This window comes from Puma concolor, chromosome D1, assembly GCF_028749965.1.
Source record: "Puma concolor isolate L17-30 chromosome D1, mPumCon1.1.hap2, whole genome shotgun sequence".
NCBI classification, from domain to species: domain Eukaryota; kingdom Metazoa; phylum Chordata; class Mammalia; order Carnivora; family Felidae; genus Puma; species Puma concolor.
In genome coordinates, this window is record NC_141676.1 from 16,230,082 (window position 1) to 16,252,458 (window position 22,377).

Sequence of the window (22,377 nt, forward strand, 5' to 3'; positions counted from 1 at the left end):
ATGCCTGGCCTGGCCCTGGAGATAGTCAGCGGTGGATGAGACAGAGACATGCCCACACATGTGAGTAGGGAAACGGATGTTAAGCAAATAACCTTATTGATGAATATAAAATTATAGAGGTAAGTTTTGTATCAGAATGGAATGTGATTCTCCACAAGAGCATAATAAGCTGATTCACCCTAACTAGAATGTAACTAGGCAGAATATTGGGGTAAGGAGGAAGAAAGGAATCAAGAGGTACAAAGGCCCTGGGGCAAACAGGTTGGCAATTCCTCAGAAGTTGAACACCACAAAAAATGAAAACATGGGAGTATGTTGGTGGCTCAGTCAGTTGAGCGTCCAACCTTTTTTTTTTTTTTTTATGTTTATTTATTTTTGAGAGATAGAGACAGAGAGCGAGTTGGGGAGAGGCAGAGAGAGAGGGAGACACAGAATCTGAAACAGGCTCTGAGCTGTCAGCACAGAGCCCGACATGGGGCTCAAACTCGGGAACGGTGAGACCACGACCTAGGCTGAAGTCAGACACTTCACTGACTGAGCCACCCAGGTGCCCAACTGTCTGACTTTTGATTTCAGGTCAGGTCATGGTCTCATGGTTCATGAGTTCGAGCCCTGCCTGCACTGGGCTCTGTGCTGACGGTGTGGATCCTGCTTGGGATTTTCTCTCTCCCTCTCCCTGCCCCTCCCCTGCTTGTTCTCTCTCTCTCTCTCTCTCTCTCTCTCTCTCTCTCTCTCTCTCAATCTCTCTCTCTCTCAAAACTAAATAGACTTTAAAAATAAAAAATAATAAAAACAATTTTTAAAAAAGACCGTAGATAGTGGTTGTGGGGTGTATTAATTTGCTCGGGCTGCCATAACAAAGTGCCATAGACTGAGTGGCTTAAACAGTAGGAATTTATTTTCTAAAGTTCTAGAAGCCAGAAGTCAGAGATCAAGTGTTGAAAGAGTGGGTTCCTCCTGAGGCCTCTCTCCTTGACTTGTAAGATGGCTGTCTTTTTTCTATGTCCTCACATGGTCTTACAATGTGTGTCTGTGTCCTGATCTCTCTCTTATGACACTAGTCATATTAGGTTAGGGCCCTCCCTAATGACTTCATTTTACCTCTTTAAAGATGGTGTCTATGGGGCGCCTGGGTGGCTCAGTTGGTAAGCGTCCGACTTCAGCTCAGGTCATGATCTCACGGTTTGTGAGCTCGAGCCCCGCATTGAGCTCTGTGCTGACAGCTCAGAGCACGTAGCCTGCTTCGGATTCTGTGTCTCCCTCTCTCTCTGCTCCTCCCCCACTCACACTCTGTCTCTCACTCAAAACTTAATAAACATTAAAAAAAAAAAATGGAAAAAAAAAGATGGTGTCTCTAAGTACATCCCATCTAGGGGTAAGTCTTCAACATATGGATCAGGGAGGGCACCAATTTAGCCATAATGGGGGGGATAGAGTGACTTCTCATCAGTTTGGGGCTTCTTTTTGACGTGGTAAAAATATTCTGGAATTAATGGTGATCAATGTACAAATTTGTGAATATACTAAAAACTCTGTCCATCTTGAAAGAAGGATCTTTGCTCTGGGGCAAGAAAGAGCCTGGTGTGCAGAGAAGAACAAGAAAAATCAGGGGAGACGAGCGGTGGGATTGGCAGGGCCCTGTCACCTAGAGTGTCTCAATACTAGGACCCCCAATATTTCAAGCGTCTGCTCTCTATTTAAGACGTGCTGGGCGCCTGGGTGGCGCAGTGGGTTAAGCGTCCGACTTCAGCCAGGTCACGATCTCGCGGTCCGTGAGTTCGAGCCCCGCGTCGGGCTCTGGGCTGATGGCTCAGAGCCTGGAGCCTGTTTCCGATTCTGTGTCTCCCTCTCTCTCTGCCCCTCCCCCGTTCATGCTCTGTCTCTCTCTGTCCCAAAAATAAATAAACGTTGAAAAAAAAAAAAATTTAAAAAAAAAAAAAAAAAAAAAAAGACGTGCTGCTCTCCAAATAGATGTCTATATAAGACAGCTCTACATAAGGTGCCTGGGTGGCTCAGTTGGTTGAGCGTCTGACTCTTGGTTTCAGCTTGGGTCGTGATCTCAGGGTCCTCAGGTCAAGCCCTGTGTCAGGCCCCACACTGGGCACAGAGCCTGCTTGGGATTCTCTCTCTCCCTCTACTGCTTGTACTCTCTCTCTCTCTCTCTCTCTCTCTCTCTCTCAGAACCTACTGCTTTAAGTAAACTTATATTCAAAAATTTTTAGGGGCGCCTGGGTGGCTCAGTCGGTTAAGCGTCCAACTTCAGCTCAGGTCATGATCTCGTGGTTCATGGGTTTGAGCCCCGTATCGGGCTCTGTGCTGACAGCTCAGAGCCTGGAGCCTGTTTGGGATTCTGTGTCTCCCTCTCTCTCTGCCCCTCCCCAACTCGCGTTCTGTCTCTGTCTCTCAAAAATAAATTTAAAAAAATTAAGAAAAAACATTAAACTTATATTCAAAAATTTTTTAATCTAAAAAAAAAAAAGAAGGGCAGGTGGCTTGGGTGGCTCAGTTGGTTGAGTGTCTGACTCTTGGTTTCCTCTCAGGTCATGATCCCAGGGTCGTGGGATCGAACCCCACGTCAGGCTCTGTGCTGAGCATGGAGTCTGCTTAAGATTCTCTCTCTCTCTCTCTCTCTCTCTCTCTCTCTCTCTTTCTCCCTCTGCCCCCCCCCCGCATGCTCTCTCTCTCTCGAAATAAAAAATAAAATAAATTTTAGAAAAGATGTTGCCCTTCTCCACAATGTCTGGCACTAAAGCACATTATTAGGAACCTTTCCAAACTGGGAAGGGGATTGGAATTGGGACACTTTTTAAATGTTCAAGGGTCAACTCCTGTCCCTGGTGGGTAGTGTGCCATGGAGCAGGTGGACACAGTGGGGGTGACCTCTTGCTTTTCTACATCTTCTTCAACGCTGAGTTCTAACAATCCACCGAAGTAGGTAACGGTACTCTTGCCCAAAGTCACACGGCCCACACAGCTAATAAATGGCAGAATCAGTGGCTGTTCCCCACTACCCTATGCTGCCTCCTAACAACCCTGTGAGTTAGGGTTTATTAGCCTATTATTATCCTCATCTGACACGAGGAAGCTGAGGCGCAGGGGTGAATCACAAGGCTCGGGTCATACTGTGAGTAAGCACTCGGTGTTGGGGACAGTGTGGGCATGTGCGTGTGTAAGAGGCCTCGGTGCAGTGTCCGGAGAATCACAGAAACCAATCCTGGGGGAGGGTGGGTCTAGGGGGAAGGTTGCGATGGGGAGGGGCAGGGCTCGGGGCTGGCCACCCGCCTCACTTCATCCCTGCTTCCTCAGCCCACCTCTGGAGGCAGCTCCTTGGCCAGGCTCCGGGGAGGGCCTGTCCTGCCAGGGGAGTTGGGGCCAGTTTCAGAGGTGCCGAAGAGACACCCACGGGGCTGCCCAGGGAGCAGGGTGCCTGCATCCCTGGGCAGCCAGCTCCCAGCTTGGGGTGGGTGCAGCAGAGGCCCGCGTGACATTGTGGCTGACATTCCTCAGCGGCCACGTGGCCCCAACTGGCAGGGACAGCTGCGATCAGGGGCCGCACCAGCTTTGTTCCCAGGGTGGCGCCCGCTCTCCATCCAGGCCCTGCTCGCCTCCTGCCTGGTGCTGCTTTCCTGCCCGTGGCTCCGTGGGCAGCCGGCACCGTGGTCCCCGCCATGAGTGCCTAGAAGCCCGCAGCCACCAGGATCTCTCCGTGTGCCGGGCAGGGCTCTGGAAGGATGGGGCAGGACCAGACGAAGCAGCAGATCGAGAAGGGGCTCCAGTTGTACCAGTCCAACCAGACAGAGAAGGCGCTGCACGTGTGGATGAAGGTGCTGGAGAAGAGCGCGGACCTCGTGGGGCGCTTCCGCGTGCTGGGCTGCCTGGTCACGGCGCACTCGGAGATGGGCCGCTACAAAGAGATGCTGAAGGTGGGCCTGGCTGGCTCCCCCCCCCGCCCCCCGGCTCCCGACCCTCCCGCCTCCTCAGACTCCCCTGCGTCCCGTGGGCTAGCAGCACGGCTCCGTGGGGGGCTCTGAGTCCCATCTAGGGCCCTGTGGCCTTGAATTTGGGTGTCTGAAACGGAGACCGAACTTCTTAGCTTCAGAGTTCGGGGATCTCCAGGCCAGGTCTGAGAAGGCTCCAGCCTTCCCATTTGGGATTCCGAGTCGGAACCCCAGGGGACGTGGAGATCCAGGTTTGGGGCCGGGGGTGGGAGGCCCATGTAGCCTCGGGCCGAAAGGTGAAAGCTATGGATCTGAGTTTGGCTTCAGGGCTGACACTTCTCGCCTATGGCTGGGGAGCAGAGAACCCATCTGAGGCCGGGCTGGGTCCGAGCCGGGGGGCTGGGTCCTAGGCTTCGGCTGTGAGGCAGGGAGGAGGTTTGGGTCGGAGGCTCAGAGTCCAAGTGGAAGACACCTGCCCCCACCCTCCTGGCAGTTCGCTGTGGTGCAGATCGACACCGCTCGGGAGCTGGAGGATGCTGACTTCCTTCTGGAGAGCTACCTGAACCTGGCACGCAGCAACGAGAAGCTGTGTGAGTTTCACAAGACCGTCTCCTACTGCAAGACCTGCCTCGGCCTGCCTGGCACCAGGGCAGGCGCTCAGCTCGGAGGCCAGGTCAGCCTGAGCATGGGCAACGCCTTTCTGGGCCTCAGCCTCTTCCAGAAGGCCCTGGAGAGCTTCGAGAAGGCCCTGCGCTATGCCCACAACAACGATGATGCCATGCTCGAGTGCCGTGTCTGCTGCAGCCTGGGCAGCTTCTATGCCCAGGTCAAGGTGGGCCTGGGCCCAGGGGAAGGGAGGGCGGCGGAGGGCTCCGGTCCCCTGACACCCTCGCACAAGCCCCGCTCCCCATTCAGGACCTCGCTGAGTCCTCCCACGTAGGAAAGTCTGAGAGGGACGGTAAAGACTCACCAGGAAGGGCAGAGACAAAATTCAAACCTTAGTCTGTCTGCCTTCCTGGGAAATGGGAGGCTCCTGTGTGAGGACAGGCCAGGAACCCGCACTGCCGTGTGTTTTGCTGTGTGATCTTGGACACAGCACCTTTCCTCTCTGAACCTTGGTAGGTGCAGCTATAAAATGAGGGAGAATAGGACCCACCCTCCAGCATGGTTGTAAGAATTCATTCATCAGATATGTATTGCCGGGCTCTGTTGGCTTGGGATGCAAGCAGGGAAAACAACAACAAAGCCTCTGGCCTTGTAAAGGTTGCATTCTAGAAAACGACAAATAAACACCATCAGTAAGTCAATCATACAGCATGCTAGAAAGTGCTTAGGAGAGGAGCGCCTGGATGGCTCAGTCAGTTAAGCATCCGAACCTTGATTTCGGCTCAGGTCTTGATCTCTCAGTTTGTGGGCTGGAGCCCCACGTAGACTCCGTGCCAACAGTGCAGAGGCTGCTAGGGATTCTCTCTCTCTCTCTGTTTCTCTCTCTCAAAATGAATATGTAAACATGAAGAAGGAGAAGGAGAAGGAGAAGGAGAAGGAGAAGAAGAAGAAGAAGAAGAAGAAGAAGAAGAAGAAGAAGGGGAAGAAAGTGCTCAGGAGAAAGGAAAGAAGGAAAAGGGGGTGGGAAGTGCCAAGGATGGAGTGTTGCAGCTTCAAATAGGGTGATTGGAAGGCTTCATAGAGGTGGCATCAGCCTGGTGATTGGAAGCAGACGAGAGGGTGAGCCATGCAGAAATCTGGCAAAAGCATGAAAAAGGAGACAACAGCTAAAGCAAAACCCTGCTCTGGGCGGGGCAGGAAAGGGAAATAGCTGGCATGTTCCAGGGCTGATGGAGGCCAGCACGACGGCAGCAGGTGTGTGAGAAGGAGGTAGGAGGTGGTGAGGTCCAAGAGGTAAGGAGGGGGGAGGGGAGAAGGCAGATTGCGAATGAACTGATGGGGGCAGTGACCGCAGGCTTCTTTCTGGTCCAGTGTCGGTTCTCCTGGGACCCCAAGGCATCCAGGCTGCTCTTGGCCCACGGGAGCGGGGGGAGGGAGGCGTTGATGCCTGGCATACAGTAGATGCTTAATAAATCTGGGGGTAACTGGGTGTGTAGATGCTGATGAACTGGAGGTGGGGTGTGAGGAGATGAGAGTCAGCCAGGACAACACCGAGGATTTTGTTTTCAGCAACTAGGTGTATGAAGAATCCATTCAGGGCCACCTGGGTGGCGCAGTGGGTTAAGCATCAGACTCTTGATCTCAGATCAGGTCATGATCTTGTGGGTTAGCGGTTAGAGCCCCACATGGGGCTCTGCACTGATGGCCAGGGGCCTGCTTGGGATTCTGTCTCTCCTTCTCTCTGCCCCTCCCTGGCTTGTGCTCATGCTCTCTCTCTCTCAAAATAAATAAACTTAAAAAAATTTTTTTTGAAGAATCCATTCAGTGAGATTTGATAGGATGGGAGAGGGACGAGGTGTCTTAAAACCTTTTTTATTGCAAAGAAAATTAACCATATAGGAAAATAGAATACTATAATGAATCTGCATATACCCACTTAGATTTAACAATTATTAATATTTTGCCATAGTTGACTTACATATTTTAGCTGAAGTGTTATGATATGAAATTAGAGATATCGTGGTATTTTACCCCAAAGTAGTTCAGTATGTATCCCTGAAAGAAAAAAAAAAGACATTTTCTTATATAAGGACACTTTCTTACATAATCACAATTATAAATTTCTCTGCTTATGCTGAAAACACGCCTTTACCCTCAGCTTCTATAAATTGGAACACAAGAGGCACATGTGCATCAGGAATTACGTCCCTTAAGTCTTTTCCAACAGAAAATTTCTCCCCTTTATTGTCTATGATTTAAAATGTTTAACAAAGTTTTATTTATTTTTGAGACAGAGAGAGGGGGGAGGGGGAGAGAGAGAGAGAGAGAGAGAGACAGAATCTGAAGCAGGTTCCAAGCTGTCAGCACAGAGCATGATGCAGGGCTCGAACCTACGATCCGGGAGATCATGACCTGAGCTGAAGTCAGATGTTTAACCGACTGAGCCACCCAGGTGCCCCTTTATAATTTTTATCGAAGAAGGCACTCATTGCCCTGTAACACGTTTCATCTCACTGTCCCATTGCTTCCGCAAGGAGTCCTTTGACTTGTTTTTTTTTTCCTCTCCTTTGCCCCCTGGGAACTGGAACTTAATGACTTGGGAAGAGTCAGGTCACAGCTTTTTGGTAAGAAGACTGTGTAAGCCCTGCTGCTCACCTCGTGTTGTATCAAATCCGATAGAGGGGGCGACAGCCTGATCCCTCTGTTTGAGGGGTCGCATTTCTCTTTTCGTGACCAGCAGGTGAGCTTGGGGTGTTGACACTATGGCTCCCTGTGAATATTCAGTTCTGCAGTAACATTTTCCATAACGGTTTTAGCATCCAGTGATGTTTGTTGCCTGAATCACTTCTCTTATTTCAACTGTAGTGAAATGGCGATTTCCAAGCTCTTACCATTCCTTCTATAATTGCTGCCTGGATTTCTTGGGAAGGACGAACTCTCCCCCTTCACGTGGGGCTAATTGGCTCCTCCGAAACACAGTTCCTATAGGAAAGGTGGAATAAATACCTTCCTCTTTCCTTTCATTACCACTTTCGTAATAAGGAATTGTTGTCATAGCTGCCTTCAAGGATCAGATCACTTATTTGTTTTGCTTTCTTCTTTTGGAGTATCATTATAAAATCCTGGATTTAAAAAAAATATTCGATAGTCTTCAGTTAATTTCAATATTATTCTTTGCAATGGTCAAATTATCTTTTTATTTTATTTTATTTTTTGAGACAGAGAGAGACAGAGTGTGAGCAGGGGAGGCGCTGAGGGGAGGGGGACACAGAATCCGAAGCAGGCTCCAGGCTCCGAGCTGTCAGCACAGAGCCCGACGCGGGGCTCGAACTCACGGACTGTGAGATCGTGACCTAAGCTGAAGTCGGACGCTTAACCGACTGAGCCACCCAGGCGCCCCTACAAGGGTCAAATTGTCTTAACTTTAGTTACCAGAATTCCTTCACTATGGCTCCTGTGTCCTTTTGGCAAGACTTCATTTAAACACTGAAAGTGTTCTTGTTTTCTGGAAGAATAAGCTGTCTCAGGCTCATTTTGTATATTTGCTGCCCCAGACCTGGAATTAGCCATTTCTCTGGGCTGTTTTTAGTGGGAAATTGTATTAAAGACCAAACGTGGGTTCTCAAGGTGCTCATTGCAACTGGGTTGTCATGGCTTCTAAATCTTTTTAGTTGCCAAGACAACTGAAGTTCATGCTAATATTTGCAATTCAAATCTAATGTTTCAGGATTTTCCGTAATTTATTTTAATCTTGATTTTCTTTTCTCTTAGGCTGAAAGTGTTGACTTTTAGCAACATAATTACGTATTTTAACATACAAAATACACAAAGTACTTTCAAAAGACAATACCGATATTACTTAAAAGAAAAAGACAACTGAAAGATGTTTAAGATTTCTTTGCTGTTTGGGGCGCCTGGGTGGCTCAGTCGGTTAAGCGTCCGACTTCAGTTCAGGTCATGTTCTTGCGGTCCATGAGTTTGAGCCCCGCGTCGGGCTCTGCTGACAGCTGGGAGCCTGAGGCCTGTTTCAGATTCTGTGTCTTCTCTCTCTCTGACCCTCCCCCGTTCATGCTCTCTCTCTGTCTCAAAAATAAATAAAAACATTAAAAAAATTAAAAAATAAATAAAAGATTCCTTTGCTATTCTTTTGTCTTTATCATATATTCTACTATGGATGAACTGTCCAACTACATATATACCAAGGTCATCTGAAATAATTTTTTCTGTGTGGTTATGTTAATATAATACATTATAATGTAATAATATATTATAGAATTATATTTAATATTATATTGCAGTATCATTATAATAGTATAATTAAACATTATAATTAATTAGAATATTAGTATGATGATACGCAATTAGGGTCATTTATTTAAATTTTCTTTTTCCTTTTCTTTTTTTTTTTTTAAGAGAGAGAATGTGAGTGAGGGAGAGGGGTAGAGGGAGAGAGAGAGGAAATCTTAAGCAGGCTCCACGTTAAGCACAGAACCCGATGTGGGGCTCAAACCCACGATCCTAGGATCATGACCTGAGTCGAAATCAGGAGTCCAACGCCCAACTGACTGAACCACCCAGTTGCCCCCTTTTATTTAGGATTAAAAAAAAATTAAAAAAATTTGAAGCTATAAAACATTTACATGGCTTCAAATTAAAAAGTATCTAACAAGGGGCACTTGGCTGGCTCAGTTGGTGGAGCATGTGACTCTTGACCTTGGGGTCCTGAGTTCCAGATCCATGTTGCGTAAAGATTACTTAACTAAATAAAACTAAAAGGCATGTAACAAAATTTGTGAGGAACTGGTTTTTATTGGAGTTATTGAGAATTCTCTTTCAGTCATATTAACTGGGAGATGCTTGTTAGATATTAAGCGAGAGATCACACAGATTTTCTATGAGAAAGAACAGAGCAATGGGGCTGTAGCTGAAGGGGGACATGAAGTCAAAAGAAGGTTGTTTGATTTTGATTTATTTTCTCTAATGAGGTAAGAAACACCAGAATGAGTTTGTACACCGATGGGCATGATCTAGTTGAAAGAGACGGGGGATTTGTTCCAGAGCTCCATGGAGGGACTGACATCTGTGGGAGCCGGGAACCCTCCTCCACGGTGGCAGGAGGGAGGCAGAGAGTGGTCGATCTCGCGGATTAGGTGGAGAAGGTGGAGAGGGGAGAGTCCTTTTTGACTTTCTTCTGTTTTCCCTGAGGACATTGGCATCACCTCCTGATTTGGAGGTTGGAGGAGCAAGAAAGGACAAGGGAGTGATTTCTTTGCCTCAGTGGTCTGTTCTTCGGAGCAGACTGCACTGGCAATCGGTCACTGAGCCTTCGGTGAGCACCTGCTCTGGGTACCAGGGGGCAGATGCTAGGGGTGGGGTGTCTGGTACTCTCCCTGCCACGTGTCTCTGAGGCTAAGGGGCCCCACTGGGACCCAGTGAGGAGAATGAATACCTTCTCATTCATTCCTTCACTCAACAATAGTCATGATGTGTCTACTAAGTGCCAAGAACTGTGCTAGGCTCTTGGGATCCATCAGCAAATCAGATGAAAGTTCACGGAGCCCACACATTTGCACTGGCTGTTCCCCCTGCTGGGATCACTCTATCCCTGGATTCTCAAAGGAATGACTGACCGCTGGTGGGGCCTGTGGGTACCCCTGATTCCTGGAGAAGCCAGACCCTGGAGCCCTTGACTTAGAGGCAGCTCCTGCCATTCAGTGTGTCCCATCTTGTCCCACCTCCTCTCTGTGTCCCCCCGCAGGACTACGAGAAAGCCCTGTTCTTCCCCTGCAAGGCCGCAGAGCTCGTTAACGACTACGGCAAAGGCTGGAGCCTCAAGTACCGGGCCATGAGCCAGTACCACATGGCGGTGGCGTATCGCCTGCTGGGCCACCTGGGCAGCGCCATGGAGTGTTGTGAGGTGGGGCAGGAGGGAAGGGCAGCAGGTGGAGGGTGGTGGTGTGGGCCAGGGTGTCCTCCTTCCACATCAGCCCACTGAGGGCCCCAAGATCTGCCCTTGGCCTGGCTTCTGTAAGAGCCCCTGAAGGATGCGTTTATTCCACCATCCCCAAACCTCACTCCCTTCCAGGCCCTTCCCTCTGCCCACCCCATCCACACCCTCTGTGGGACACTTTAAGTAGGAAGAGAGCCAGTCTCTGGAGGTCCACTGACCTGGGTTCAAATCCTAGCATTGCCACTTGCTAGCCGGGTGGCCTTGATCAAATCACTTCTGCTCTCTAAGCCTCAGTGTCCACTCCCCTGGGTGTCGCGAGGCCTCCGTGGTTCAGCGCGCGGGGACTCAGCATGGCGCTAGGTGTACTGGGCTCTGAGGATGTTGACGATCCCTGGCCACCCTTGTCAGTGGGGCCCACTGAGCGATGACACCCCAGTGGTGGGCAGATGAGCAGGCCTGAGTGACCAGCCTCCCTCACAGGAGTCTATGAAGATTGCACTGCAGCATGGGGACCGGCCACTACAGGCACTCTGCCTGCTCTGCTTTGCTGACATCCACCGGAGCCGTGGGGACCTGGAGGTGAGGTCACTGGAGAGCGGAGGGAGGGGTTGTAGGCCTGGCCCAGTCCGACTCCACCCTCCACCTGGCTGTGCAGACAGCCTTCCCCAGGTACGACTCCGCCATGAGCATCATGACTGAGATTGGAAACCGCCTGGGGCAGGTGCAGGTGCTGCTGGGTGTGGCCAAATGCTGGATAGCCAGGAAGGCACTGGACAAGGTGAGGTCAATCTCCTTCCTACCCGTTCCCGGCTTTCCCCACTGCCCCTATTTGGAGCCGGTGGGTGGGTCACCCAGAAATCTGTGGGGCTGGTTCTGGGCAGGACTCTTTCGGACACTTTGTCTGACGTCAGCCTCACCCAAATCCCATGAGGTGGGTACATTCCAAGTCATTTTCCCGACTCAGAGAAGGCCCATGAGGTGCCCAGACCCACAGCTAGTAAAGGGCCAGAACTGGGTTTGAATTCAGGATGCCTTAACTGCTTTCGTGATTTCACGACACCCAAAGAGACAGAAATGTTCTTCCTATTCTGTATCTGAGTAAACTGAGGCAGCAGGTGACTTGCCCATAGAGCTCTGTGACTGTGCTCCAGCCTCCTTCTGCTACCTGCACACACAGGGCAGCTGCCCAGCTCCCTCCCCAGGCCCACCCCTCCCTAGCCCTCCCTTTCCTGTGAGCCAGGGCCTCTGTCAGACATCTCTGCCTGCGGCCCTGGCCCGTGTCTTCCAGGCTCTGGATGCCATCGAGAAAGCCCAGGACCTGGCCGAGGAAGTGGGGAACAAGGTCAGACCTGATTCCGTCTTCTGGGTCTGGAGTCAAGAGCCCAAGGTGGGATCTTGGGTGTGTGGGGAGGGCTGTCCTGAGAGCCCACACATGCCCTGAGCCCTTCTGGATCTCCAGGAGTTGCCCCCACCCGTTCCCAGACCCTGGCTGTTTCTCTTCCACACAGAGAGCACTTTAGAGGGCAGGGCAAGAATTCCATAGCTCAGAGGAGATCAGAAGTCCTCAGAGCTTGATGGGCATTAAGACCCCTAACAGTGGGCCCCCCACCCACTGAGAACTGGGCACACACAGGTTCTTCTGGGTATTGATCCCAGTCATCACTATCTCCCTGCAAGTTGGGTACTGCAAGCCCCATTTTACAGCTGAGGAAAGTGAGGCTCAGAGAGGTGCTCCAGGTCCCACACTTGGGACCTGGTCAGTTTTTTTTTTTTTTTTTTAATGTTTTCTGTATTTTGAGAGGGCATGAGCGGGGGAGGGGCAGAGAGAGAAGGGGACAGATGATCCGAAGTGGGCTCTGTGCTATCAGCACAGTGTAAGGCTTGAACTCACGAATCGTGAGATCATGACCTGAGCAGAAGTCGGACGCTCAACCGACTGAGCCCCCAGGTGCCCCGGGACCTGGTCTATCTTAACTCCAAAGCCCATGTTCCTTCCATAGTGCATGTGGCCTCTCAAATTTAATAATTGTATCCAAACCTTTAAATGTTGAAAATAGACTCAGTGTTTCTTCAAGTCTTCTAGAAGATGTGAAATCCTCTGGGATCCGGTGTACATCCCAACTAAAATGCCAAATATCTTTGGTTTTGGCTAGATTATACCCAGTTTTACCCACATATCTCAGGTTGGCCAGAAATGCTGATGAGGTGGTGTATATATTTAATTAACAAAAACAGGAGAGCAAATCAATTATTACAGAGTCCTTGCAGCAGATTTTGTCAATAAAATGCTTCAAAAACATTGGATTCCCAGCTAGTTCTAGGGATGAGGACCACCTACTTCATCCACCTGCTCATTCTGCATGAGGGGAAACAAAGGCCCAGGGAGGGCAAGACGTTTTTTCCTAGGCCCATCAGGAAGGCCAGAACGCAGCCAGGACGGGACCCTGTGGGTCCTGACTGCCTGGTGGTCCCTCGGGGACAGCCTCTGGGGCTGGACAAGGAGGGAGGCTCTCCAGTAGTGACTTGGTCTTGTCCCCTACACCCACCCTCCCGTCCCTGCCGGCCCCAGCTGAGCCAACTCAAGCTGCACTGCCTGAGCGAGAGCATCTATCGCAGCAAGGGGCTGCAGAGGGAGCTGCGTGCGCACGTAGTGCGCTTCCATGAGTGCGTGGAGGAGACGGAGCTCTACTGCGGCCTGTGCGGCGAGTCCATAGGCGAGAGGAACAGCCGGCTGCAGGCCCTGCCCTGCTCCCACATCTTCCATCTCAGGTGAGGGCTCCTGGCCGGTGGGCAGGGGGCACCCAGGGCCCCAGCTGGCCTAACCACGATAGTGACACTGAACATAGTGCTTTCTGCATTCCAAGCCTGTTCTAAGTGCTTCTCCTGTATTAACTCAGTGAATCCTCCCAGCAGCCCTTTGAGGTGGCCATTATCCTCCCCAAAGAGAATTCAGAGAGGCCTCTCAAAGGCCATGAGATTCAGACACCCAGGGCTACACAGGTACCGGCCTCCATGCCGATCTCCTGACTCCTGGCCTTCTGGAAGGCTCAGGACAGAGTGCCAGGGGCAAGCAGGATCCAGGGGGCCCTACCCTCTGCTTAGACACCTTCCCAGCTCCTACAGAGGGGAGGGGAGGAGAGAGAGCCCAGGCCCAGGACGGAAGCATGGGTTCAGTGAGTGGACAGAGCTCTTCGCGTCCCCAGGTGCCTGCAGAACAATGGGACACGCAGCTGCCCCAACTGCCGCCGCTCATCCATGAAGCCTGGCTTTGTGTGAGTCCCACCAGCAGTCTCGGGCTTCTGCCTCACTTCCCCATGCTCCTTCTCCACCACCGTGCGGGGGGCCCCTGACTGGCCATGCCTTGGACCCTCTTTACTCCTGGGGCAGCCGCCGGGGCCTCCTCCAACCTCAGTCAGGGCCCAGGGCCTGCCCACTGTTGCTCATCCAGGCTCAGCTGCCCTCCCTGACTCTTTGTACTTTGCTCTTTATAGAAAAATAAACTGTTTGTACTTGACCCCAGCGATTCTGACTCTTTGTGGGTGTGCTGTGGCCAGCACAGACAGGACAGCTTCTTCTTTTCCAACTGGTCTTCTTGACTCCTGTCAGGCAACTCTGACAAGTGTGAATTTGGGGTCAGCAGCCCCTGTGCTGACACTGACTCACCGAACAACCTTGAGCAAGTCACGTAGCCTCTATGATCGTCCACACATTTATCTAAAGTGGAGAATGATAGGGGTGCCTGGCTGGCTCAGTCGATGGAGCCAGCAACTCTTGATCTCCGGGTTGTGAGTTCAGGCCCCACGTAGAGCTTACTTAACAAAATAAAGTTGAGAATGATAAGCCAATCTGTCCACGGGGCAGAGCTGTTGAGAGGATGGAAGAAATGCTGTTATTTGCAGAGGTGGCTTGCCAGCCTGAGCAAGCAGCTGCAAATGCTGTTATTTAAAGAAATTTCTGCCTTCAACTGCTTCCAAGAAAACCATTACACAGATTCTCACTGTATAGGGGTTACTTGTGATGGTTTGACTTAAAATATACGCTTACATGAAGTACATTTTAGTGGTGCCCTGGGTCTCACCTCATGGTAATAAGCAGAGATCCTCCACAACAAGGGACCCAGCTACAACAAATGGGTCTCATAAGATCCAGAGGTCTGCCCTACTCCTTGAAATGACAAGAAACGATTACAGACGTTGAGTCATAATGTTTTTAATTGTGGAGACTGTTGTCAATTGAGCTCTTTCCACGTGGGCAGTTCTGTGGCACCTGCTCAGAAAAGCAGCAGCGATTTCTCTTTAAAACTGATTAATGATTCTCTCAGGTGACCCTGGGCATGCCCTTTTTTTGGCTCGTTGCACACGGCTAGCCTATGTTGTCTATGGTTTGGGAGGCAGAGCCATCGCGCGAATCCCCTAATTCCTAGCTGCGCCAGATTCTGAGGTCAAGTCACCCCTTCGAACGTGCCCTTTCAATTACCGGCCAGATTAACACTACATTTCCCAGACACCCTGCAGGCTCCTTTCCTTGCTCCCTCCCCTTCCGGTTTTAAATCCAGGCCCCGCCCATTGCGCGCGCCGACCAATAGCGCACCCACCTCTCGCTCCTGGTTTAAACAGGACGAGGGCGGTAACGTTTCTGGAGCAGTAGGGGGAGTGAGGGGCGCGTCCTGCGGCCCGGGTTTTGTGTTTTGAATCGGAGCAGCAGATTCGCTGTGGCCGTGGAGGACGGACCTAATTCGGTTAAGAGTTAGGACTTGGGGAGAGAGGTCCGCCACTAGTCAGAAGCAGGCCTTCAGAAAGAAAGTATTAATCTCTCGCCGCAGTTCCTGTCCAGTCCGATCTTCGGTCTTCTCCTTTCAGAACATGAATCTGCTGCCGGAACTGGAGAGTCCAGTGACTCGGCAGGAGAAGATGGCTACCGTGTGGGATGAAGCTGAGGTGTGCGCTGGGAGGGTTGGGGCTCCCGGAGCTGGGGCCGGCGGGAAGACCCCCTTGGCGGGAGGGTAGGAAGTGGCTGGGGGAGTCAAGATCTAGCCTGGTCCTGGGGTCAGGGCCGCTTGGGATGTGGGCCAGGGTCTCGACTCCTTCATTCTGGTTTTCTGGGCTGGGAAGCTGAAGCTGTGAGTGGGCTCGGAGGACGCGGAATCCTTGCCCTGAGTTTAAAAAAAAAAAAAAAAAAATTTTTTTAACAGCAAGATGGAATCGGGGAGGAGGTGCTCAAGATGTCCACAGAAGAGATTATCCAGCGCACACGGCTGCTGGACAGTGAGATCAAGGTGGGCTTACAGCCCCAGGGGCAGCGAGGCCCCCGCAGGGCAGACCCTAGAGATCCCAGCAGCTTCTTTCACTTTGTTCTTGGCCTTGCCAGGAAGACTTCGGGCCCGCGGATCAAGAAAGAAGAACTAAGCCTTAGAAGGGACTCGAAGGGTGGTGGGAGGGCAGGTCTGACAGGAGGAATCATCAGAATGCTCTTTCCAACGAGGTCTTTATTCCTCTTGAGAATCTTTCTCTTAGGAAGCCCCCATTTTACAGACGAGGAAACAGGTTTCTATTGTGGTGAAGTACCCAGCCCTTAATTAGCAGCAAAAGCTAAAACCTGTATTTGCTTGATTCAGGGCCCTGCTCTTTTTCCTCTGCTACAACTGCCTCAGGAAGTTTCCACACTGGCCTGTTTTGACCTCTGCTGGTTGTGGACACAGTCAGGTTCACCTTTCAGAGAGCCTTAGAGCTGACTGCATGGGTGCGGGAGGTCCCCTTGGGCAGCCTGGGCTTCACCAGTTACAGGGTTCTAGGGATAAGCTGAGCCACAGCTGAACATTTTGCTTCCACTTGCCCTCATCCCAGATCATGAAGAGTGAAGTATTGCGAGTTACCCACGAACTCCAGGCCATGAAGGACAAGATCAAAGAGAACAGTGAGAAAATCAAAGTGAACAAGACCCTGCCGTACCTTGTCTCCAACGTCATCGAGGTGTGTGTGTATGTGGAGGGGAAGAGAAAGGGTTAGCGGGGCTTGGAGGCAGGCAGCCTGCGATGGTGCCGTTGGAGAAAAAGTGGGTGAAAGTTTTGAGGCCTAACTTGCATGTTAGAGCTGTACCTCGTGAGGCCCCCTCCCTAGTGTGCACTTCCGGGGCTCTACACACACACACACACACACACACACACACACACACACACATACACACACACACACGTGTGTGTGTGTGTGTGTGTGTATATGATATGTATATGATATATATGATATATATATAACCTGAAAAGGCCTCAGAAGCCTCACATGTATCCTTTTACTAGGGGGTAGAGAGCTCTGTGCAGAGAAGCAGAACCTAAACAGATCTTACCAGTCCCCTGGCTTATCAGCCACACCTTTGCTGGGCTTGCGGCTAGTCTCAGGAGTGGGGTGGATTGTCTTGGCCCCAGAAGCACTGGGCTTTGGGGAGCTCCAAGGGCTGAGCAGGGCCTCTTGACCTGAGTTTTTTCCCTTCCTAGCTTCTAGATGTTGATCCCAATGACCAAGAGGAGGATGGTGCCAATATTGACCTGGATTCCCAGAGGAAGGGTAAATGTGCAGTGATCAAAACCTCTACCCGACAGGTGAGGCCAGCTCAATGCTAGGAGAACTGAGGAGGGTGAGGAGTGGATGTGGGACAGGACTAGGGAGTGTTCTTGAGGGCAGTAACAGACTGCACCTGGAATTTTTCATACAGACATACTTCCTGCCTGTCATTGGGTTGGTGGATGCTGAAAAGCTAAAGCCCGGAGACTTGGTGGTGAGTGGTGTCCCTGAGCCCAGGCAGGACTTTTCCAGTGAGGTTTCTCCCACTGGCTAGCTGAGCCTCTGCCCCAGACCCAGTTCAGTGTTGGCCCTAAATCTCAGCAGAACAGCCCAGAGAGTCCGAGCTTATCTGCTTGCTCTTCAGTTCTTGTCTTTCCTAGTCCTGTTTTGTTTTTTTTTTTTCACTCTACAGACACCTATCACCCAGCCAGTTAGTTAGGCCTTGAGCTGGGACAAATCTGAAGGCTTTGTGCTCTGTCCCTAGGGTGTGAACAAAGACTCCTATCTGATCCTGGAGACCCTGCCTACAGAGTATGACTCACGGGTGAAGGCCATGGAGGTGGATGAGAGGCCCACAGAACAATACAGTGACATTGGGGGCCTGGACAAACAGATTCAGGAGGTGAGGGAGGCACCGGCTGCCACTAGTAGCCTTGCCAGCCTTTTGTTTTTCTGATTCATTGATCAGAGCACTTAGTGCCAGAGTGCCTCCTATCTTCCATCCTACGGTGGTAAGAGGGTGCCCTATGACAGTTTAGGAGGCTGAGGTCCAGAGAGATTAAATGACTTGTTGAGGGCCACAGGAAGGTTAGGGCCAGAGCCAGGACTGGAACTCAGGCTCCTGGTTCTTGTCCCAGTGCTTTTCTACCATATCCTGCTATTTCTGGAGTGACCATAGCCAGCCCTGGTGGGAGTGAGCATTCTGCATCTGTTTTTTTAAGTTAGTTTATATATATATATAAACTTGAACTCACAAACCATGAGGTCATGACCTGATCTCAAGAGCTGGCCACTGAGCTGAGCCACCCAGGCACCCTGATTCTGCATCCTTTTGATGCAGGGAAGAAGAGAGCAATGTCTCTGAATAGGAGGAGTAGGAGGGTTGCAGGTTGGGGTTGAAGTCATTAAGTGTTAGGCTCGGAGCCCTCAGGGCTTCACTCTCCTCACCCAGGACTTCTTCCTGGCAGCTGGTGGAGGCCATTGTCCTGCCAATGAACCACAAGGAGAAGTTTGAGAACTTGGGGATCCAGCCTCCAAAAGGGGTGTTGATGTATGGACCTCCAGGTACGGGGAAGACCCTGCTGGCCCGGGCCTGTGCTGCACAGACCAAGGTGAGTGCTTTGGGAGGGATGAGGAAGAAAGGGGCAGAAGCTAAAGCGTTACCAAAGGGACTCAAGAGGAACCTCTCTTGGTGCCTTTGGCCTGATATGGATCACCGTGCCGCCTCATCAGGCTACCTTCCTGAAGCTGGCTGGCCCACAGCTGGTGCAGATGTTCATTGGGGATGGTGCCAAGCTGGTCCGCGATGCCTTTGCCCTGGCTAAGGAGAAAGCTCCGTCCATTATCTTCATTGATGAGCTGGATGCCATCGGCACTAAGCGGTAGGGGGATGCTGAGTGCCTCCAAGGAGATTGTTCTAAATCCTGTTTCCCTTGCTGTCCCATTCTTCCCCTGGAGCAGTGGCAGCTCTCCTCTCGTGGTTTTGCTTCCTGAATTCTCTTCTAACTGGCTTCCCTGCTGCTTTTCTCCTGACCATCTATTCTCCTCACGGCTGCCAGCATGGTCCTTTTGTACCTGCTTGCTTCACTCCCATGCACCCCATCCCTCACACAAACATCTTACTTAAAATCCTCCATGGGCCCTGCATTGCTGCTTGGGATAAATGCTGGACTTAACCAGTCCCCTGTGTGGCTGTCCCTGCTCCTCTCCACCTCATCCTGGACCTGCCTCCGCCCCCACCGCTTCACAGCATCCTTCGGGTTTATAGGCCTGCTCCAGCTCTGTGCTGAGAGAGATTTTGCACTTACTGTTCCCTCTGTGGAATGTACTTTTCCCCTGGTGTGTTTTCAGCCTGAGGGATACTTCCTCAAGGATGCCTGCCTGGGTTTTCCCTTATGCTCCACGTCTGGATCCCATATTTCTGAGCTATAAGCCCAGTTTGCAGTGGCACATTCATTGGTGGATAGCCCAGGCAGTGGCTAGTTTTGCTCACTGTTTTATTCTCAGCCTGGCTGATCCTAGGAGCCTCTCCAGTGTCTGACACCTTCCTTGTACCAGTCCTGGCCTGGGGGCCCCCAGTTGAGTGAGACCTTTCTCTGTCCTGGATGGTTGGGTTAGGCTTCCAGTGGGTGGAGGAAGGGAAGGCTGTCCTCGAATTGTGGCCTCACCAGTGTCTCGGGCCTCTTGTGTGCCCCAGCTTTGACAGTGAGAAAGCTGGAGACCGGGAGGTACAGAGGACAATGTTGGAGCTTCTGAACCAACTGGACGGGTTCCAGCCCAACACTCAAGTAAAGGTGAGTATTGTCATCATGGATGGAAGAAAACAGGGTTTAGAGGGCAGGGGACCTTCGCAGTCACATAGCTACTGCAGCTAGAGTTAGAATTGAGAGTTAAATTTTTTTTTTTTTCAACATTTATTTAATTTTTGGGACAGAGAGAGACAGAGCATGAACGGGGGAGGGGCAGAGAGAGAGGGAGACACAGAATCGGAAACAGGCTCCAGGCTCTGAGCCATCAGCCCAGAGCCCGATACAGGGCTCGAACTCACGGACCGCGAGATCGTGACCTGGCTGAAGTCGGACACTTAACCGACTGCGCCACCCAGGCGCCCCTAGAATTGAGATTTAACACACTTGATGTGTGATCTGGACCCTGGGCTATCTCTCTGCCTGTCATGGCCTTGAGTGTTGTCTGTCTTGGAGCCCCATCTTCCTCAGTTCAAGTTGATGCTTCTCCTCTTGCTTAGGTAATTGCAGCCACCAACAGGGTGGACATCTTGGACCCCGCACTTCTCCGCTCAGGCCGTCTGGACCGAAAGATTGAATTTCCGATGCCCAACGAGGAGGCCCGGGCCAGAATCATGCAGATCCACTCCCGCAAGATGAACGTCAGGTGAGCAAGGGCATGAGCAAGGCGCCGAGACCTGAGGGGAGCAACAGAGCGGTCTCTGTGGCCTTCGTACGGTGTTCCCAGGTCTCTACCCGCCCCTTCTCCCCTCCCTGTTCACACACAACTATTCCACGTGCTGGCTTCCATTTCTCCCCGGAAGCCCGAGATAGAATCTTGCTGGGGTCCAGGCCCTGATTCTGGGTGCTCTGCTCCTTACAGTCACCCTGCCTCCTCCTCCCCCATGATCTGAAGGTGCACAGGCTTGAGGCCCTCCCGTTTCCTTGACTCCCCTGCCCCAGCAGACGAGCACAGCTCAGAATAGCTTGAGCACAGCACAGAGTAGCTCAAGGGAATTCAGCCAGGGGCCAGATGGACTTGGATTTAGATCTGTGTGACCTCTAGTAGGTGCTACAATCTGTCTAAGCCTGAGTTTTCCTCTCTTGTACTTGGGGGTAATGGCACTGCCATTCACTTCCTGCCATTCACTTCCTGGCACCTGAGACTGAAAAATGCTGTGCTGATGCAGGGCTGACGCTACTGGAAAGAGAGGGAGATGACCATCCTTTGTCTCTACAACCTCTTGCTCCCTTGCCGCAGTCTGAATCAGTCCCTGGAATCTCAGGGACTGAGAAATCTCAGATTTCTAGAAAGCTAGACCCCCAGAAATAACCTGGTCTCTGCTTTGACCTACCCTCTTTCCTCCTGTATCTTGTACTGAGAGGAGAACAAGGCATATTGGGGAAGGGACTTGTCGACGTCACCAGGCGAGTGGGCCTTGCTGCCTGATGGGGAGCGTGGGAGGACATCTCCCACCCCTCGCCATAAGTAACTCAGTCCTGTGGAATCTCTCCTCCACCCCCACACCCAGTCCTGACGTGAACTATGAGGAGCTGGCCCGCTGTACGGATGACTTCAATGGGGCCCAGTGCAAGGCCGTGTGTGTGGAGGCGGTGAGTGCTGGGGTGCGGGAGTGGGTTACTTTGAGCCTTCTTGCCCCCTTCCCTGAACAGGATGGGGCGTTTGACTGGTGGAGACCGCTGGGGGGAAGAGGCTCAGAGGGCTGAGGCCTCTCAGAGCCGGGCCAGGGGTGTGGGAAGGCACCCTTAGAGCCTATGTGTCCTGGGTGCAGGGCATGATCGCGCTGCGCAGGGGCGCCACAGAGCTCACCCACGAGGACTACATGGAGGGCATCCTGGAGGTGCAGGCCAAGAAGAAAGCCAACCTGCAGTACTACGCCTAGGGGGCTGCCTGCCGCACCTGCTCCCTGGTCTCACGCTCGTTACAGTTCATAATAAAGGAAGGCTTCAGGTCCCGGGCACCTGTCTGTTTTCCCTTCCCGGGCTCTGGGTAGAACGGTGGAGCGTGTGCTCAAGGCTCCTTCCCCACGTGCTGCTGCCTGGAAACCCAAGACCGCCGTGGGCCTCACACCAGTTGTGAGGCAAGGCCCTCCGGGAAGGATAGCCTCGTGCTACACCTGCTGCGTGGGGTCTTCTGGCCCCCCCACCCCCCACTGTGTCCCTCCAGATCCTGTTCCCATTCCCTGCCCCACCTGTCAGCTCTAGAGGTTGGTGCCTTGCAGCTCCAGGACAAAGGTCCTGAACAGAAGCCAGCCTTTCCCCTTTTACATTTTTTACATTTTGGTGCTCTCATCCCTACTCCCAGGTAAAGCCAGGCTCTAGGTGTTTCTCCTTGAAAGTCCTCCCCTGCTTCCTGGCCCCTGAGCCTTCTGTTCCTCCACATGTTCCCATTAGCTCTTTTGGCCCATTTTTCTCTTGCTGAAAAATGAACCTTGAGCAAGAGCAGTGAGAGTCCTTCTAGGCCTAACCTCTGGTTCTGGTGTGTTCTCCCCCAGTCCTCAGTTCTGCCGTCAGCCCCGCTCCCCATCAGGCCCCTGTCCTGTTTCCTTTAGGATCTCGTTGGTCCTCTCCTGTTCACTCACCTTCCAGCTCCCCCACATCGTAGCTGGCCTGGTGTGGTTCGCTGAGGGCTTGTTTTGGGTCCCGTGCCGAGCAGGTCTTGTGCATGGTTTGATGCAGTTATCTTAGCATCCACGAATGGGATAGTCCCCTTTCATAGATGTGTTTACGCACCTGGGCCAGGGTTGCTCTTAGGTGGTAGCATAGCTGGGATTGGAACCCAGGACAGCAAAGCCCTTCTTTCCGCTCTGCTCTTAGCAGTTTTGCTGGGCCCCAGAATGCCTTTCCGAATAAGAGCCCCTCAG

The 22,377-nt window shown here is 51.8% G+C and overlaps 2 protein-coding genes across 4 annotated transcripts; both read left to right on the plus strand.

The window, feature by feature from the left end:
- The first annotated feature begins 3,350 nt into the window (after positions 1-3,350).
- Positions 3,351-14,008, plus strand: RAPSN (receptor associated protein of the synapse). Of its 3 annotated transcripts, none has more exons than XM_086677441.1 (8): positions 3,351-3,923; positions 4,432-4,770; positions 10,303-10,461; positions 10,975-11,073; positions 11,150-11,272; positions 11,735-11,836; positions 13,064-13,263; positions 13,698-14,008. In XM_086677441.1, the coding sequence occupies exons 1-8, from the start codon at positions 3,732-3,734 to the stop codon at positions 13,768-13,770; spliced, it is 1,287 nt and encodes a 428-aa protein (XP_086533567.1). In that variant the 5' UTR covers positions 3,351-3,731; the 3' UTR covers positions 13,771-14,008. The 3 variants fall into 3 exon arrangements, with proteins under 3 accessions (XP_086533567.1, XP_086533568.1, XP_025784411.1); XM_025928626.2 differs by having other exon boundaries at positions 3,364-3,923; positions 11,783-11,836; XM_086677442.1 differs by lacking the exon at positions 11,735-11,836 and having other exon boundaries at positions 3,359-3,923.
- A 1,214-nt stretch (positions 14,009-15,222) lies between these two features.
- On the plus strand, positions 15,223-21,472 carry PSMC3 (proteasome 26S subunit, ATPase 3). Its single transcript, XM_086677450.1, has 12 exons — positions 15,223-15,431; positions 15,686-15,769; positions 16,338-16,463; positions 16,982-17,086; positions 17,200-17,262; positions 17,533-17,670; positions 18,236-18,379; positions 18,501-18,649; positions 19,465-19,561; positions 20,014-20,159; positions 21,025-21,106; positions 21,286-21,472. Exons 1-12 carry the CDS (start codon positions 15,357-15,359, stop codon positions 21,394-21,396), a joined length of 1,320 nt encoding a protein of 439 aa, XP_086533576.1. The 5' UTR covers positions 15,223-15,356; the 3' UTR covers positions 21,397-21,472.
- Positions 21,473-22,377: the final 905 nt, after the last annotated feature.

Coding starts and splice junctions, on each gene's coding strand:
- RAPSN (XM_086677441.1), top strand. CDS start 3,732: ATGGGGCAGGACCAGACGAAGCAGCAGATCGAGAAGGGGCTCCAGTTG. Junction 3,924..4,431: donor GCTACAAAGAGATGCTGAAG/GTGGGCCTGGCT, acceptor CCCTCCTGGCAG/TTCGCTGTGGTGCAGATCGA. Junction 11,074..11,149: donor GGAGCCGTGGGGACCTGGAG/GTGAGGTCACTG, acceptor CTGGCTGTGCAG/ACAGCCTTCCCCAGGTACGA.
- PSMC3 (XM_086677450.1), top strand. CDS start 15,357: ATGAATCTGCTGCCGGAACTGGAGAGTCCAGTGACTCGGCAGGAGAAG. Junction 17,263..17,532: donor TAAAGCCCGGAGACTTGGTG/GTGAGTGGTGTC, acceptor CTCTGTCCCTAG/GGTGTGAACAAAGACTCCTA. Junction 19,562..20,013: donor AGCCCAACACTCAAGTAAAG/GTGAGTATTGTC, acceptor CCTCTTGCTTAG/GTAATTGCAGCCACCAACAG.